At 42.9% G+C, this 14,178-nt stretch overlaps 1 protein-coding gene across 2 annotated transcripts in view; it reads left to right on the top strand.

Annotated features, from left to right (window-relative positions):
* The first annotated feature begins 7,180 nt into the window (after positions 1-7,180).
* Positions 7,181-14,178, top strand: part of PGM5 (phosphoglucomutase 5) — a 163,496-nt gene continuing 156,498 nt past the window's right edge. Inside the window, exon 1 of one of the 2 annotated variants that reach the window (XM_040356968.1) lies at positions 7,181-7,889. In XM_040356968.1, the coding sequence (XP_040212902.1) occupies positions 7,632-7,889 (258 nt within the window). In that variant the 5' untranslated portion in view covers positions 7,181-7,631. The remainder of the gene's footprint in view (positions 7,890-14,178) is intronic. The other variant, XM_040356962.1, reaches the window with a different exon arrangement.

The following is a 14,178-nucleotide window of genomic DNA, read 5'->3' as shown; positions in this document are numbered from 1 at the left end:
TGAAAACCTTTTTACACCATAGGAATAAACACTACATGGTGAACCAGTGATCTAGGGCTGCTCCTTCTATTTCATAACAGGAGGAAAAATAGTAGAATATACCATGGCATAAGACATAATAATAAACAACAATAAAGCATAGATTGTAAATGCTGTTGTGGCTGATGTGGATTGTTTACAGTTAAAAACGGCAGAATACATGTCAGTGCTGTATTTAAAAAAAAAAAAAGATCTGCAAAAACAATATGTAGCACTACCCCCGAAGGAGCTGCTGGTTTGTTTTGGGCGGCATGTTACCTCTATTTCCTCGCCGTTTAGGTATCAGATGAGAGTTGAGAAAAAGCTCAATGTCCACACTTTGGACTTCCTTTTCTTTGATTTATTTGCTGAACTTGGTAAAAGGATAAAATAAGTAGTTGAAGAGGTAGAAGGGTCACCGGTAATAGGTTCAGGTGCACATTTCTGTCCGGAAACACTCCTGCTTCCAGCAACGCAGCTTTCGTTGCCACTCTAGCCAGAGTGGGTATTGCGCACCTGGATAGGCCTCTCTCACTAGCCTAGCAGCCAGTATGGCGCACGGAAATTAGTAAAGTCTCTGCCACAGACCTTCCCAAAGATGGAGGTATGTTCGGTCCAAAATCCTCTCAACACAGGATTAAGCACCCGATCTCTCACAATTAACTTCTTGCAAACTTAGAACTGGCAGGCGACCATCATTCAGCCTTTCAGTAAGGACTTCTAGCAAAGTCACTTACTGTAGCGGACACAGCGGGCGTAGCGGCCGAAGTAGTAGCCGTAACAGGCCAAGGAGTAGCTTCCTCCACAGTAATGGCCCCTGTGATCCAGTCCAATCGATAAGCATGGGGTAACCCAGTAGACTGGTCCACTTCGAAAAGATACTCTCCACACTGTCGACATCGGCCGAAGGGTTGAATCTGGACTGCCAGCCCCTCGCACTTTGGGCAGGACACACCGAGTGCCTCCACGCTGCCGCTCGTGTAAAGCACAAAACGCCCCCACGGCTTCATCCGGATCCCTGTATCCATCAACAAAGCTCCCATTGGGGCAGAACTTGTACCGACTTCAGCCAAAGACACCGCAGGCCTCAGTTTCTCCGATGGCGTTGGATACATCAACATAACTTCACACGATCCTCTCTCCACGATCGGGCAATCTTTACTTTCTTTAGCGCCAGACACACTCACGTTTCACGCAGGGGTGGGTAACTCCTCCCACTTTCAGTTGTTTTCTTGGCACGTCGCCTCACGCAACCTTACTCTGTTGCACGTGCAGCCAACACCTTTAGCCAAGCAACCTGACCTTAACCCTTCTTTGTGAGCACAGTCCAACACCTCAACAAATTCAGACTCTTAATGGTGAAATAAACTCTTGTTTCCGTTGCGAGAGGTCCCGGGTTCAAATCGCGGACGAGCCCCCACGTGTAGCACTACCCCCGAAGGAGCTGCTGGTTTGTTTTGGGCGGCATGTTACCTCTATTTCCTCGCCGTCTAGGGTATCAGATTAAAGTGGAGAAAAAGTTTAATGTCCACACTTTACACTTCTTTTTCTTTGATTTATTTGCTGAACTTGGTAAAAGAATAAAATAAGTAGTTGAAGAGGTAGAAGGGTAACAGGTAATAGGTTCAGGTGAACATTTCTGTCCGGAAACACTCCTGCTTCCAGCAATGTAGCTTTCGTCGCCACTCTAGCCAGAGTGGGTATTGTGCACCCGGATAGGCCTCTCTCACTAGCCTAGCAGCCAGTATGGCGCACGGAAATGAGTAAAGTCTCTGCCACAGACCTTCCCAAAGATGGAGGTATGTTCGGTCCAAAATCCTCTCAACACAGGATTAAGCACCCGGATCTCTCCTGATTAACTTCTTGCAAACTTAGAACTGACAGGCGACCATCATTCAGCCTTTCAGTAATGGTGCATCCTTCGATGAAGTTCAAGGCCTCTCCTGAGATACCAGCCTTGTGCTCGGTGCTCTCCAAGATAGGTTCTTCATCGAGTGGCTTCCTCCCTCCAAGACGGACAACACAGGACCACTCTGCAAACGTAGACCCAGTCTGACTACTGGGCCTACTTAGTAGATCACAACCCCGGACCAACGTGGTCCCAGAGCCAGGAACACATGAACATGCACCCCCGGCCAGGAGGGCCACTCACAGGGGGGGTGGTGGGACGACAGACCAGCGATCGACGACCCCGGTCCAATGCTGTCTGTCCCTTAAATACTCCTCCCCAGAATGCACAGCGGGACGATCAACCCCCACTGATTGGCTGCTGAAGGGAACACACAAAACACCTTGACTGTTGCCACCCTTGGCCTGGGGTGGTAACGGCACCCCAGACAACAATAGTGGTCACTCACAGTACAGCCATGGCTGGAACAGAGGCCCAAAATTTGAAAAATACAGTAATAATAAATAATAATAAAAGGAATGTAAAATGTAACTTGCAGTTAAATATTGGAAAAATTTGGTAAGTTTACTTGTGTAACCTAAGCTGTAGCTGCTATGGATCTTCTTTCTTCTGCAGTGTGGACTGGGTTGAACTAAATATTCATTAATGCAGAAGTGCATCAATCAACTTTAAAGAGACCAATTTGCAATGCTCATGTCACGTACCTTGTGACAGAGCCTGACGTGTAGAGGAAGGCTGCTCGTACAGCCCCAGCTCTGAAACCCCTGATGTTGTGACAGTGGCTAAGAGAGTGCAGTGAGGTATGAGTGCCTGTAAGATGTTCCGTCAGCAGCAGTCAGCAGGTGCGTCGCCAGGAGCAGGTCATACCACTGGAACAGTGTATGGCAGCAGATAGCAGGTGGCAGATGCTTGATGGGCGGCTACCAAATGGCTGGTGCAGCAGGATTGGTAACGCTCAGCATGTAAAACAATCAGCAGTGACCAGATAGCATGCAGAGCAGAGCTTGAGAATAACTGGATGCAAGGTCAGACAAGCCAAGTCAGCAACAGGCAGACAGATACAAGCATAGGCGGAAGGCAGAGACTCATCGGCAGGGCCGGTCCGAGGCAGGGTGCACTGCACCCAGGCGCCACAGGGGAGGGCACTAATAAGGCTGCATTTTTTGGGCACTAATAAGGCTGCATTTTTTGGGCACTAATAAGGCTGCATTTTGTGGGCACTAATAAGGCTGCATTTTGTGGGCACTGGTAAGGCTACAATTGGTGACCACTGGTAAGGCTGCATTTGGTGGGCACTGGTAAGGCTACAATTGGTGAACACTGGTAAGGCTGCATTTGGTGGGCACTGGTAAGGCTACAATTGCTGACCACTGGTAAGGCTGCATTTGGTGGGCACTGGTAAGACTACAATTGGTGGGCACTGGTAAGGCTGCATTTGATGGGCACTGGTGAGGCTGCATTGATCTCTTGTACCATGTCTGCAGTCTCTGACCATCTCCTTTGGGGGCTCTTTATAAACAGACTCTCTAACAGAGGCCCTTTCTGTGTCCATTAGAGAGACCCTCCTCCAGGTCCAATTAGAGTACTCTGCTTCTCTTCCTGTATTTTGTTTATTGTTAAGAGTTCATGGGAGGATCCCAGGGTAACGATAACTCCTTAGGGGGAGCATCTCTGTGTTTGAATCGTTGCCATATAAACATTTGTAAAGGGGGAGGAGTTAGTAAGGTGACCACGCCCTTGTATGGGCGCCAGAAATATTTCTGCACCCAGGCGCATGTGACCCTAGGATCGGCCCTGCTCATCGGGGTATAGGCAAAGTTGAATCAGGCAGATAAACAGGAGTCAGAGCAAATCCAGAGATAGGCCAAGGCAGGAAGCATTCAAGCAGGGTCAATAACAGGAGTCAATGAAGGAAAAGATGCAGGAACACAGATAATAGCTACACATTAGAAGCAGTGACTGATAGTACTGCTGCAGTTTAAATAGCACCAACATTAACGCCAGGCGTGTGTTCGCAAATGCGCAGTCATACACGGTTATGCACAGGCAAACGGGGACCAGCAAATCTGTGCCTGCGCACCCATGAAAGTCTAGAAGCTTCAGCTGTACTAGTGCCAGTGCCTTCCTGACAGATCACCTATAAAGTGTCTCCAGTGCAGGGGACGACCATCTTGGCTGAGTCTGATACGATTGCAACGAGAAGTGGGTCTGCAGGCGGAGAGGAGAGAGGACATGTGTGGAAAAAGACTGGACTGTGGGCTGCTGAGAAGAAGAAAAATAGGGACTGTCTGAGCAGGATTGAAAGAAAGAAACACAGTATCTTCTATCCCTTTCAGACTAATGCCACGTACACACGAAATGTTTTCGGGTTGTAAAAAACAAAGTTTTTCAGGCTCTAGAAAAAACTATGTTTTTTTCAACTTGATCATTAAAACGGCCTTGCCTACACACGATCGTGAAAAAAAATGCTCTAGCAAAGTGCGGTGACATACAACACGTACGACAGCACTATAAAGGGGAAGTTCCATTCGGATGACGCCACCCTTTGGGCTGCTTTAGCTGATTTTGTGTTAGTAAAAGACGATTCATGCTTTTCTGTCTGTTACAGCGTGATGAATGTGCTTACTCCATTACGAACGGTAGTTTTACCAGAACGAGCGCTCCCATCTCATAACTTGCTTCTGAGCATGCACGGATTTTTCACGTCGTTAAAGCCCACAAACGATAATTTTTTACAACCCAAAAAAACACATAGTTTAAAACGTCGTTAAAAAATGCAGCATGTTCAAATTTTTTTTTTTTTGTCGTTTTTCAGAACCCGAAAAATGATGTGAAGCCCCCACACGATCGTTTTAAATTAAATTTTTTTAAAACGTCGTTTTTTACATGCCGAAAAATAATCGCGTGTACGTGGCATTATAGCAAGTTATGACTTTCTTTATTTACTGTTGCTAGGTAAATGCAGTTCAGTTCTATTAATTACTGTTAGTCAGAATACTGTAGGTGTTTAGCCATATCCCTCAATGTAACATTTTAGTCTTTTTGATTGTTGTATAAGTACACTTAGTAATCCTCTCTTATTTTAGCCTATGATTGGCCTAATAAATTCTTTGAAATACCTCAAAGTGTCTTGGTAAGTGCTGGGTGAGCAAGTTGTGTCATCTTCAAGTGTGCAGAGAAATCACAAAACAATTTAACGACTCCTTTGAAAGTAGTATTTAAGGCCAATATGAAGATATGGCAAATGAATGTGTAAATCTATAGAAAGGATAAGGTAACATTTGTTAGAAGTAGGAGTGGGTAACCTGTCGAATGCGTTATCATATTAGATTGCAATGGCAAACACAATCATATCTTGCAACAAATAATATCTAGAGCTAAAGGCTATTTTTCTTCTCGCTGTGTAGAAAAATTGGTACCAATTGCTTTGTTTGTTTCTCTGAACCAAAGGTGCAGGAGTTGTAAGAGGTTGGATTTAAAATGTTTTTTCAACCCTATAACTATGTAAACAAAAGAAGCATTTAAAGAAGGAAAAGCATATCCCACTGTATATGCAAGTACTTGTGGGTAGTTTACAACTGAACTCTGAGCAGACAACATAATATACCATTTAATTATGCATATAGAAACTGTTTGGCAAGCTGAATGGTTCGCAATCCTGGTCAGAAAAGTTTAATACTTCATATACCTTTTGCATAAAGCACGGCCAGGAAGCTCATCTCCATACAGACAGGTTTTTGGGTCCACTCACAACCCATTAAGCACACCTAATTATGCATCCTTGGCACAGGATTCACAGAGCAATTTGTTTTGTTTTTTAAATAGAGAGCACGGCAGAAGCTGTTTGCTTTCAGACTCACTGCACGTGATTGAAACAGAGCAGGGCGAGGGGATAAGTTGCTCATTAGACTCTTTCAGTTATATGTGCAAATCTAAGTTTGAGTTATTTAGCGCTGTAAATAATAGGCATTATGCAACACAACACCTTAAGACAGAGCCAAGGGCTCCACCTGTGGTCTGGATATGAAAATGTAAAACATTCATACTTAACATGTAACCTGGTTAAAAAAAATGTAAGAAAAACATTTAAAAAATAGTTTTATTGTTTTTTTTAGTCCTGGCCATAATAAGGAAAGACAATATATACATTACCACTTTTCTCTATTCCACAATTTTTGTCAAATATTTCATATAAAGTGTAAAAAATATATAACAACCAGTTTTAAAATGAAAAATTCAATCAGGACTCTATTCACTTAAAAAAATGTGGCCCCCCAAACATCTTACCCCTCCTTCCCATCATATTTTCAGGTTCTACTGCTCGTTTAGTCTAGTGGCCATGTAATAGGGAGAACAACTTGTGTTATTCCCTGATGTCACAGCAGGCAGCACTCTAGGCTTTTTCACCCCTGCCCTAGAATGTGGCTGGGCACATAACATCATCACCCACAATGCAAGACCAGTGGCTAGAATGTAGGCAACATGACTGGAGAAGAGGAACAGCCTTATGAGACTGATTGTCCATACTGGAACTGGTGGGAAGGAAGCTTGCAGGACCAAGGAATAGGGTAAATATTTATTTCTATTACATCTCCCCTAGATAAAACTTGAATTAGATCTAAATACACGAAGGTGAAAGGGGAGACACATGTTATTTTTAAAAAATCTGACAGGATTTCAGCTTTTTTTTATAAACATTTTTACTAAATTTTTATAAAAAGAAAAATTGTTACAAAATGTTTTTGCTACTTTTTCTACCGCTTGCAGATTTGTTTTAATGGCTAGCTTCAAGCAACACAGACAGTGTATAGAGTGTATTAGTAAATCATGCGCAAAGTATATAGTTGATTTAATGCGCACCTCCCAAATTTAAAAGATCCTGGGATTAATAACTTCAATTAGCAAACAATTTGCGAGCAAGCTGAAGAGAAAATGATTTATGATCAGTTTATACAGTTATCGTATTCGCATGTTTGATTTGTTTAATGTAGCTGAACATGTATCGTACGCAAACTCCCAGCACTACAGCGTATATAATGTGTTCAGCGCGAAGACTGACAGGGTTTGATCCCCTTGAACAAATGTTTGAGCACACAAAACAGCATCCAGTTACACAAAATTCTCAGCTTGGTTTTTTACGGGGCTATTTTTGGCACAGGCTTCTGTTGATTGCAAAGGTTTAGCCCTCCCAGTTTTTTTGGCAAAGCCTTGTCCTTGTTCAAAGACTTACATTTGTTATGCATTGTACAGGCTCATGATTCAGGAGAGGGAGGGTAATGTGAGGGATAAGGCTAGGGAGGAGGTAGACAGTAACTGTAGAGGGCTTGCACTAAAGTTTGGAAGCTCATCATCACTCAGTGATCTACAGTCTGACACACTTAAAGAAGACTTCTCTAAAGTTCAGAAAGAACTTAGAAGACAAACTGGATCTTATGCTTCTATAACCTAAACAAAGTGTTCACTACTGGATTTTTACTGCTCTGATAGACAGTGACAAGAGGAAACACTTGGCAAACTCGAGGAGTGAGATTTCCAGGACTGTCAGGAGTTCAGAGGAAACAATTTGCTGCAGTGGAAGCTTAGGCAGGGAGGAGCTGAATTTGTCCTTCTCTCTCGGGATCCCCTTTATTTTTTTGACAGTTGGCTTGTTATTTCTTTTGTACAAGAGTGGAGAAAAAGACAAGGATACACTGAAAAGGAGATCATGGAAGTAAATCCTATTCCTGTAATTACAGTCCAGACAGTCCCCTATGATGACCAGAAGCCAGGGAGCAATGGGTTTAGAAAGCCAACAGCAGTGTTTGAAAGTAAAAGGAACTATCTGCAGAACTTCATCCAAAGTGTGCTGTCCTCTATAGATCTTCGGGACCGCCAAGGCTGCACCATGGTGGTGGGCAGTGATGGCAGGTACTTCAGTAAGACTGCCACAGAGGTCATTGTACAGATGGCAGCAGCCAATGGGGTAAGATAGAGTATGTTTGCTGTGATCAATAGCAATTTTCTTTTTAGTACAACAATGTTCAGGCCGGTGTAGATGTGCTTTATTTGTCTGCACTTGACTTTGATGTGTGCTTTATTCACTGTAGATTTCAATTCACCATGTGAAGTGGAGATGACCACATTTTACTTGCATTGTTTGGCATTTTGTAGGATGCAACCAAGACGTTTTTGATATTTATTTTGCTGCTGCTTCAAGATATCATTGGTCACAGGCAAAACAGACCAAACACTGCCACTGTGCTTGCACCTTCACCAGGAGGGTTCTGTGATTCAAAATGCATGTACTGTACTATATTTAGAACAAATGCTTATGTGTGCTAAAGAGGTGCGTTGGAGTGCAAAAATCAGTGTCTAGAAGCAAATCCCACCTACCTGAGCCCTTATGGTGGCTATACACACGTCTATAAACGATCGATTTATTTTCCCACCACTCTCTCCCAATAGGAATAAGCAATCTATAGTTGACAACCCATTCAATTGATATGCCTTACACTGGGAAGTGATTCTACTTCAATAATTGAAAGATATGATCGTAAGTTATTGATCCCATCTCTGTTTTTAACATCTCATAATCTTATTGAAATACAATCAAATTCTTGACCAAATCCAAGTGCTACCGATTAATGCAAAGTGATTAATAATTTACCAGCCTGGCTGATAAACTCAATTTGAGTGACTCAGATTTAACCACTTAACCGCCGGACCATATTGCTGGTCAAAGACCAGAGCACTTTTTGCGATTCGGCACTGCGTCGCTTTAACTGACAATTGCGCGGTCGTGCAACGTGGCTCCCAAACAAAATTGGAGTCCTTTTTTTCCCACAAATAGAGCTTTCTTTTGGTGGTATTTGATCACCTCTGCGGTTTTTAGTTTTTGCGCTATAAACAAAAATAGAGCGACAATTTTGAAAAAAAATTATATTTTTTACTTTTTACTATAATAAACATCCCCCAAAAATATATAAAAAAATATTTTTTTCCTCAGTTTAGGCCGATACGTATTCTTCTACATATTTTTCATAAAAAAAATCGCAATAAGCATTTATTGATTGGTTTGCGCAAAAGTTACAAAATAGGGGGTAGTTTTATGACATTTTTATTAATATTTTTTTTTTTACTAGTAATGGCGGCGATCAGCGATTTTTTTTTCGGTACTGCGACATTATGGCGGACACTTCGGACACTTTTGACACATTTTTGGGACCATTGGCATTTTTATAGCGATCAGTGCTATAAAAATGCATTGATTACTATAAAAATGCCACTGGCAGGGAAGGGGTTAACACTAGGGGCGGGGAAGGGGTTAAGTATGTTCCCTGGGTGTGTTCTAACTGTAGGGGGGGTGGACTCACTAGGGGAAATGACTGATCGCTGTTCATACATTGTAGGAACAGATGGTCAGGCATTTCCCTCCTGACAGGACCGGGAGCTGTGTGTTTACACACACAGCTCCCGGTCCCCACTCTGTAACGAGCGATCGCCGGGCACACGCACGGGAGTCAGGAGCGAGCGGGGGGATCGCGCACCCAAAGTGGCCACTTACCCTGCCGACGTAGAGCTACGGGCTCTCACGCAGGAGAGCCGACCTACCGCCGTAGAACTGCGGCGGCTGGTCGGCAACCAAGTACCATTAAACCTTTTTTTTTTTTATTAAAATAACAAACATGTTATACGTACTTGCTCTGTGCAAGGGTTTTGCTCAGAGCAGCCCTGATCCTCCTTTTCTAGGGGCCCTCGCTGTCGCTCCAGGCCCCTCCTCTTCGGTGAGTGGCTTTCCATGGGGGCACCTGTGCTAGATTGCTCCTAAACCACCCTGACTGCATCTATTGACACAGAGCAGGCAACTCGGCCCCACCCCCCGCTCCCTCGTCACAGCATTTGAGGGAGGAGGAGGACAGCGGCGTTCACATCGCTGGATTGGATTCAGGTAAGAATAAGGGGGGGGGGGGGCAGGGAGGATCCTGCAGCACTGAAGGTTTTTTACCTTAATGCATAGATTGTATTAAAGTTAAAAAAAAGCATGAGGCTTTAGAACCACTTTATTTTATGTCTAAATCAATTGGAATGGAATTTATGTCTATTTGGTTATTTGCTGAGTCGTTCAATATGATCAGATAATAAGATTGACGATGGTATGGTGACCATTAGAGCATCAACAGCTTGTCAGCTGTTGTAACGTTACATATGCCCACATGTTGTGCCTGTAAAAAGTAATAGATTTGCTAACTTTTATAACTGTTAAAGCCTAACTCCAGTAAATATGAAAATTCTCCCTTGTAGTGGGGCGCATTTACTTACCTGATCCTCTGCTCCCCTGGCAGATGGAGAACAGTATTACTCTTTTTGTAAAATAGTTGAATTTTTATGATGGAATATTGGTCCTCCTAGTTTATTGATCATCTGAAAATATTAATCATTTACTTATTTGCAATGCTTTAAGAAACTGAGGCTGGGAGACTTCTTTAAGCTTGAATATAATATGTTACATTCTGTACTCAGGAAATGGCTTGCATAGAGAAAAAGGAAAGTTGCTCCTAACTAAATCGCATACAGAACATTTTCACAAGCATATATACAAAACAAGGACGCTCTTATAAGAAATATAAGTATACATAGGATTTAATATATACAGTATCTCACAAAAATAAGTACACTCCTCACATTTTTGTAAATATTTTATTATATCTTTTCATGTGACAACACTGAAGAAATGACACTTTGCTACAATGTAAAGTAGTGAGTGTACAGCTTGTATAACAGTGTAAATTTGCTGTCCCCTCAAAATAACTCAACACACAGCCATTAATGTCTAAACCGCTGACAACAAAAGTGAGTACACCCCTAAGTGCAAATGTCAAAATTGGGCCCAATTAGCCATTTTCCCTTCCTGATGTCATGTGACTCGTTAGTGTTACAAGGTCTCAGGTATGAATGGGGAGCAGGTATGTTAAATTTGGTGTTTTCGCTCTCACTCTATCATACTGGTCACTGGATGTTCAACATGGCACCTCATGGGAAAGAACTCTTTGAGGATCTCAAAATAGAAATGTTGCTCTACATAAAGATGGGCTAGGGCTATAAGAAGATTGCCAATACCCTGAAACTGAGCTGCAGCACTGTGGCCAAGACCATACAGCTGTTTAACAGGACAGGTTCCACTCAGAACAGGCCTCGCCATGGTCAACCAAAGAAGTTGAGTGCACGTGATCAGCATCATATGCAGGGGTTGTCTTTGGGAGATAGACATATGAGTGCTGTCAGCATTGCTGCAGAGGTTGAAGGGATGGGGGATCAGCCTGTCAAGGCTCAGACCATATGCCGCACACTGCATCAAATTGGTCTGCACGGCTGTCATCCCAGATGGAAGCCTCTTCCAAAGATGATGCACAAGAAAGCTTGCTAACATTTTGCTGAAGACAAGCAGACTAAGGACATGGATTACTGGAACCATTACCTGTGGTCTGATGAGACCAAGATAAACTTATTTGGTTCAGATGGTGTCAAGGGTGTGTGGGGGCAACCGGGTGAGGAGTACAAAGTGTGTCTTGCCTATAGTCAAGCATGATGGTGGGAGTGTCATGGTCTGGGGCTACATGAGTGCTGCTGGCACTGGGGAGCTACAGTTCATAGAGGGAACCATGAATGCCATCATGTTCTGTGACATACTGAAGCAGAGCATGATCCCCTCCCTTTGGAGACTGGGTCACAGGCAGTATTCAAACATGATAATGATCCCAAACACACCTCCAAGATGACCACTGCCTTGCTAAAGAGGTTGAGAGTAAATGTGATGAACTTTCCAAGCATGTCTCCAGACCTAAACCCTTATGAGCAACTGTGGGATATCCTCAAATGGAAAGTGGAGGAGCGCAAGGTCTCCTACATCTGTCAGCTCCATGATGTCATCATGGAGGAGTGGAAGGGAACTCCAGTGGCAACCTGTGAAGCTCTGGTGAACTCCATGCCCAAGAGGATTAAGGTAGTTCTGGAAAATAATGGTGGCCACACAAAATATTGACACTTTGGGCCCAATTTGGACATTTTCACTTAGGGATGTACTCACTTTTGTTGCCAGCGGTTTTAGACATTAATGGCCATGTGTTAAGTTATTTCCGAGGGGACAACAAATTTACACTGTTATCCAAGCTGTACACTCACTACTTTACATTGAGCAAAGTGTCATTTATTCAGTGTTGTCACATGAAAAGATTTAATAAAATATTTACAAAATTGTGAGGGGTGTACTCACTTTTTTTTTAGATATTGTAGGAGTGTATTAATAGTATTGGGGGATGCTAGACACACCACACAAAGAGTGAGCTTGTCCTTATTTAAGAATATACCATAAGTGGGTGACACCCTCATGTCATCCGATACTGTGAACCTTATAAAAGATGGAACAAGGGAATAAAACCTTTGAATGTTGTACCGATCTTGTTCTTGTCTGATATGATTGTTTATGCCATTCCCGGAGCCATCTTTGGGCATGCTGAATTGAAGTGAAGACAAGTAAAAAGTTGATAACGAATATAGATAAGGTTAATGGTATTTAGAAGATAAAATGTAACAAAGATATAATTTACTGTATAGTGTAAGAATTAAAGAAAGGTTTGTGATTTGGATATTGATTCAATTTCATTTCATTAATATGCACAGCAAGTCATATCTATGGCGCACATTTTGGCCTACTTAAAGACAAATGAAAGTTTTTTTAGTAACCCAACAACTTTCAATGGTCTGGCTACAGTGATGAAATCATGGTTATGAGTTACTACATTTTGCACATCTTGATTTGTTCTGAAAGTATTAAATAATCAGTCCCCGGGCTACAAACAAAATAGGTTCTGTGGGTTTGTTCTTAAGTTAAATTTGTATGCAAGTTGGAACAGGTACATTTTTTAAGTGTAACTGTAAGATTTTGGGTTGTTGTGGAAAAAAGGATTAATGATAAAATTTGAGACAACTTTTTCCCATAATAACTCTGAGGCCCCGTACACACGAGAGGATCCATCCACTGAAAAATCTCAGCGGATCGGTTTCAGCGGATAGATCCCCTGGTGTGTACGTTCCAGCGGATATTTATCCGCGGATATTTCCGATTTCCAGCAGATAAAAATTTGAAGACATGCTTACAAATCTATCCGCTGGAATCGGCTCCAGCGGATCGATCCGGTGGTCTGTACAGACTCACCGGATCGATCCGTCCGAACCCATCCCTCGCATGCGTCGTAATGATTCGACGCATGCGTGGATATCCTTATATGACAGCGTCGCGCACGTCGTCGCGTCATCATCGCGGCGACGGCGCGACACGTCACCGCGATGGGAATTCGGCGCGGATTTTGATCCGATGGTGTGTACACTCCATCGGATTAAAATCCTCAGAGGATTTATCCGCGGATACGGTCCGGCGGACCGTATCCGCGGATCAATCCTATCATGTGTACCAGGCCTGACAGGTGTGAATTTTACTTCCTAGGGGTAGATTTCCTCCCACCTCCTGTTGTCTCCCTTTGTTTTTATGTATGAGTCTAATGTAAGTTGGATGTATGTAAATAGAGAATCGCCTGTAATTGAAGAATTTTAAAAAGGTAAATTTAAGCATTTTATTTCTGTGGAATTACTGTGTTATATGGGGGATTCATTCTGTCAATATGTAGAGTGGTAATGCTAAAAATTGCTTGCATGTTCACTTATGAGATTGGGAGAGGGAGAGTGAGCACTTGAAATGAATGAAGGTGTGCTTGGAGTAAATATGTGCTGACAGGAGGAGAAAGCAGTGGGAGCCAAGAGGTGACCTCATCAACATGCTGCTGCTCTTCTTCATTGTCCAATAAGCAGGCTTCAAGGAGTTTTGACTGGTGTTTTTAAACAAGCTACACTGCTGTTTCAGTGGAGGCCTAGGGTTTTTTTCAGAATAGCATAGGTGTCTGGATCAAAAACACTGGCTACAAAGAATTGCACAAAATTGAGCCGGCAAAACAGTCTCTATATCTGTAGTATACGGATGCTTGTCTATTTAGCTTTAGGTGAGGGGCTTTGCACTTTGACCTTATAAAGCAGCTTAAAGGGGTTGTAAAGGTTTAAATATATATTTTTTTAAATAACAAACATGTCATACTTACCCCCACTGTGCAGCTTGTTTTGCACAGAGTGGCCCCGATCCTGGTCTTCTGGGGTCCCCCGGCGGCTGTCTCAGCTCCTCCCCTCAAGAGCTAACCCCCTTCACGGGAAGCTCTCTTCCAAGGGGC

Source organism: Rana temporaria, chromosome 1 (genome assembly GCF_905171775.1).
Source record: "Rana temporaria chromosome 1, aRanTem1.1, whole genome shotgun sequence".
Taxonomy (NCBI): Eukaryota; Metazoa; Chordata; class Amphibia; order Anura; family Ranidae; genus Rana; species Rana temporaria.
Note: the sequence above shows the minus strand (reverse complement) of the source record. Positions and strands in the feature narration are given on the sequence as shown.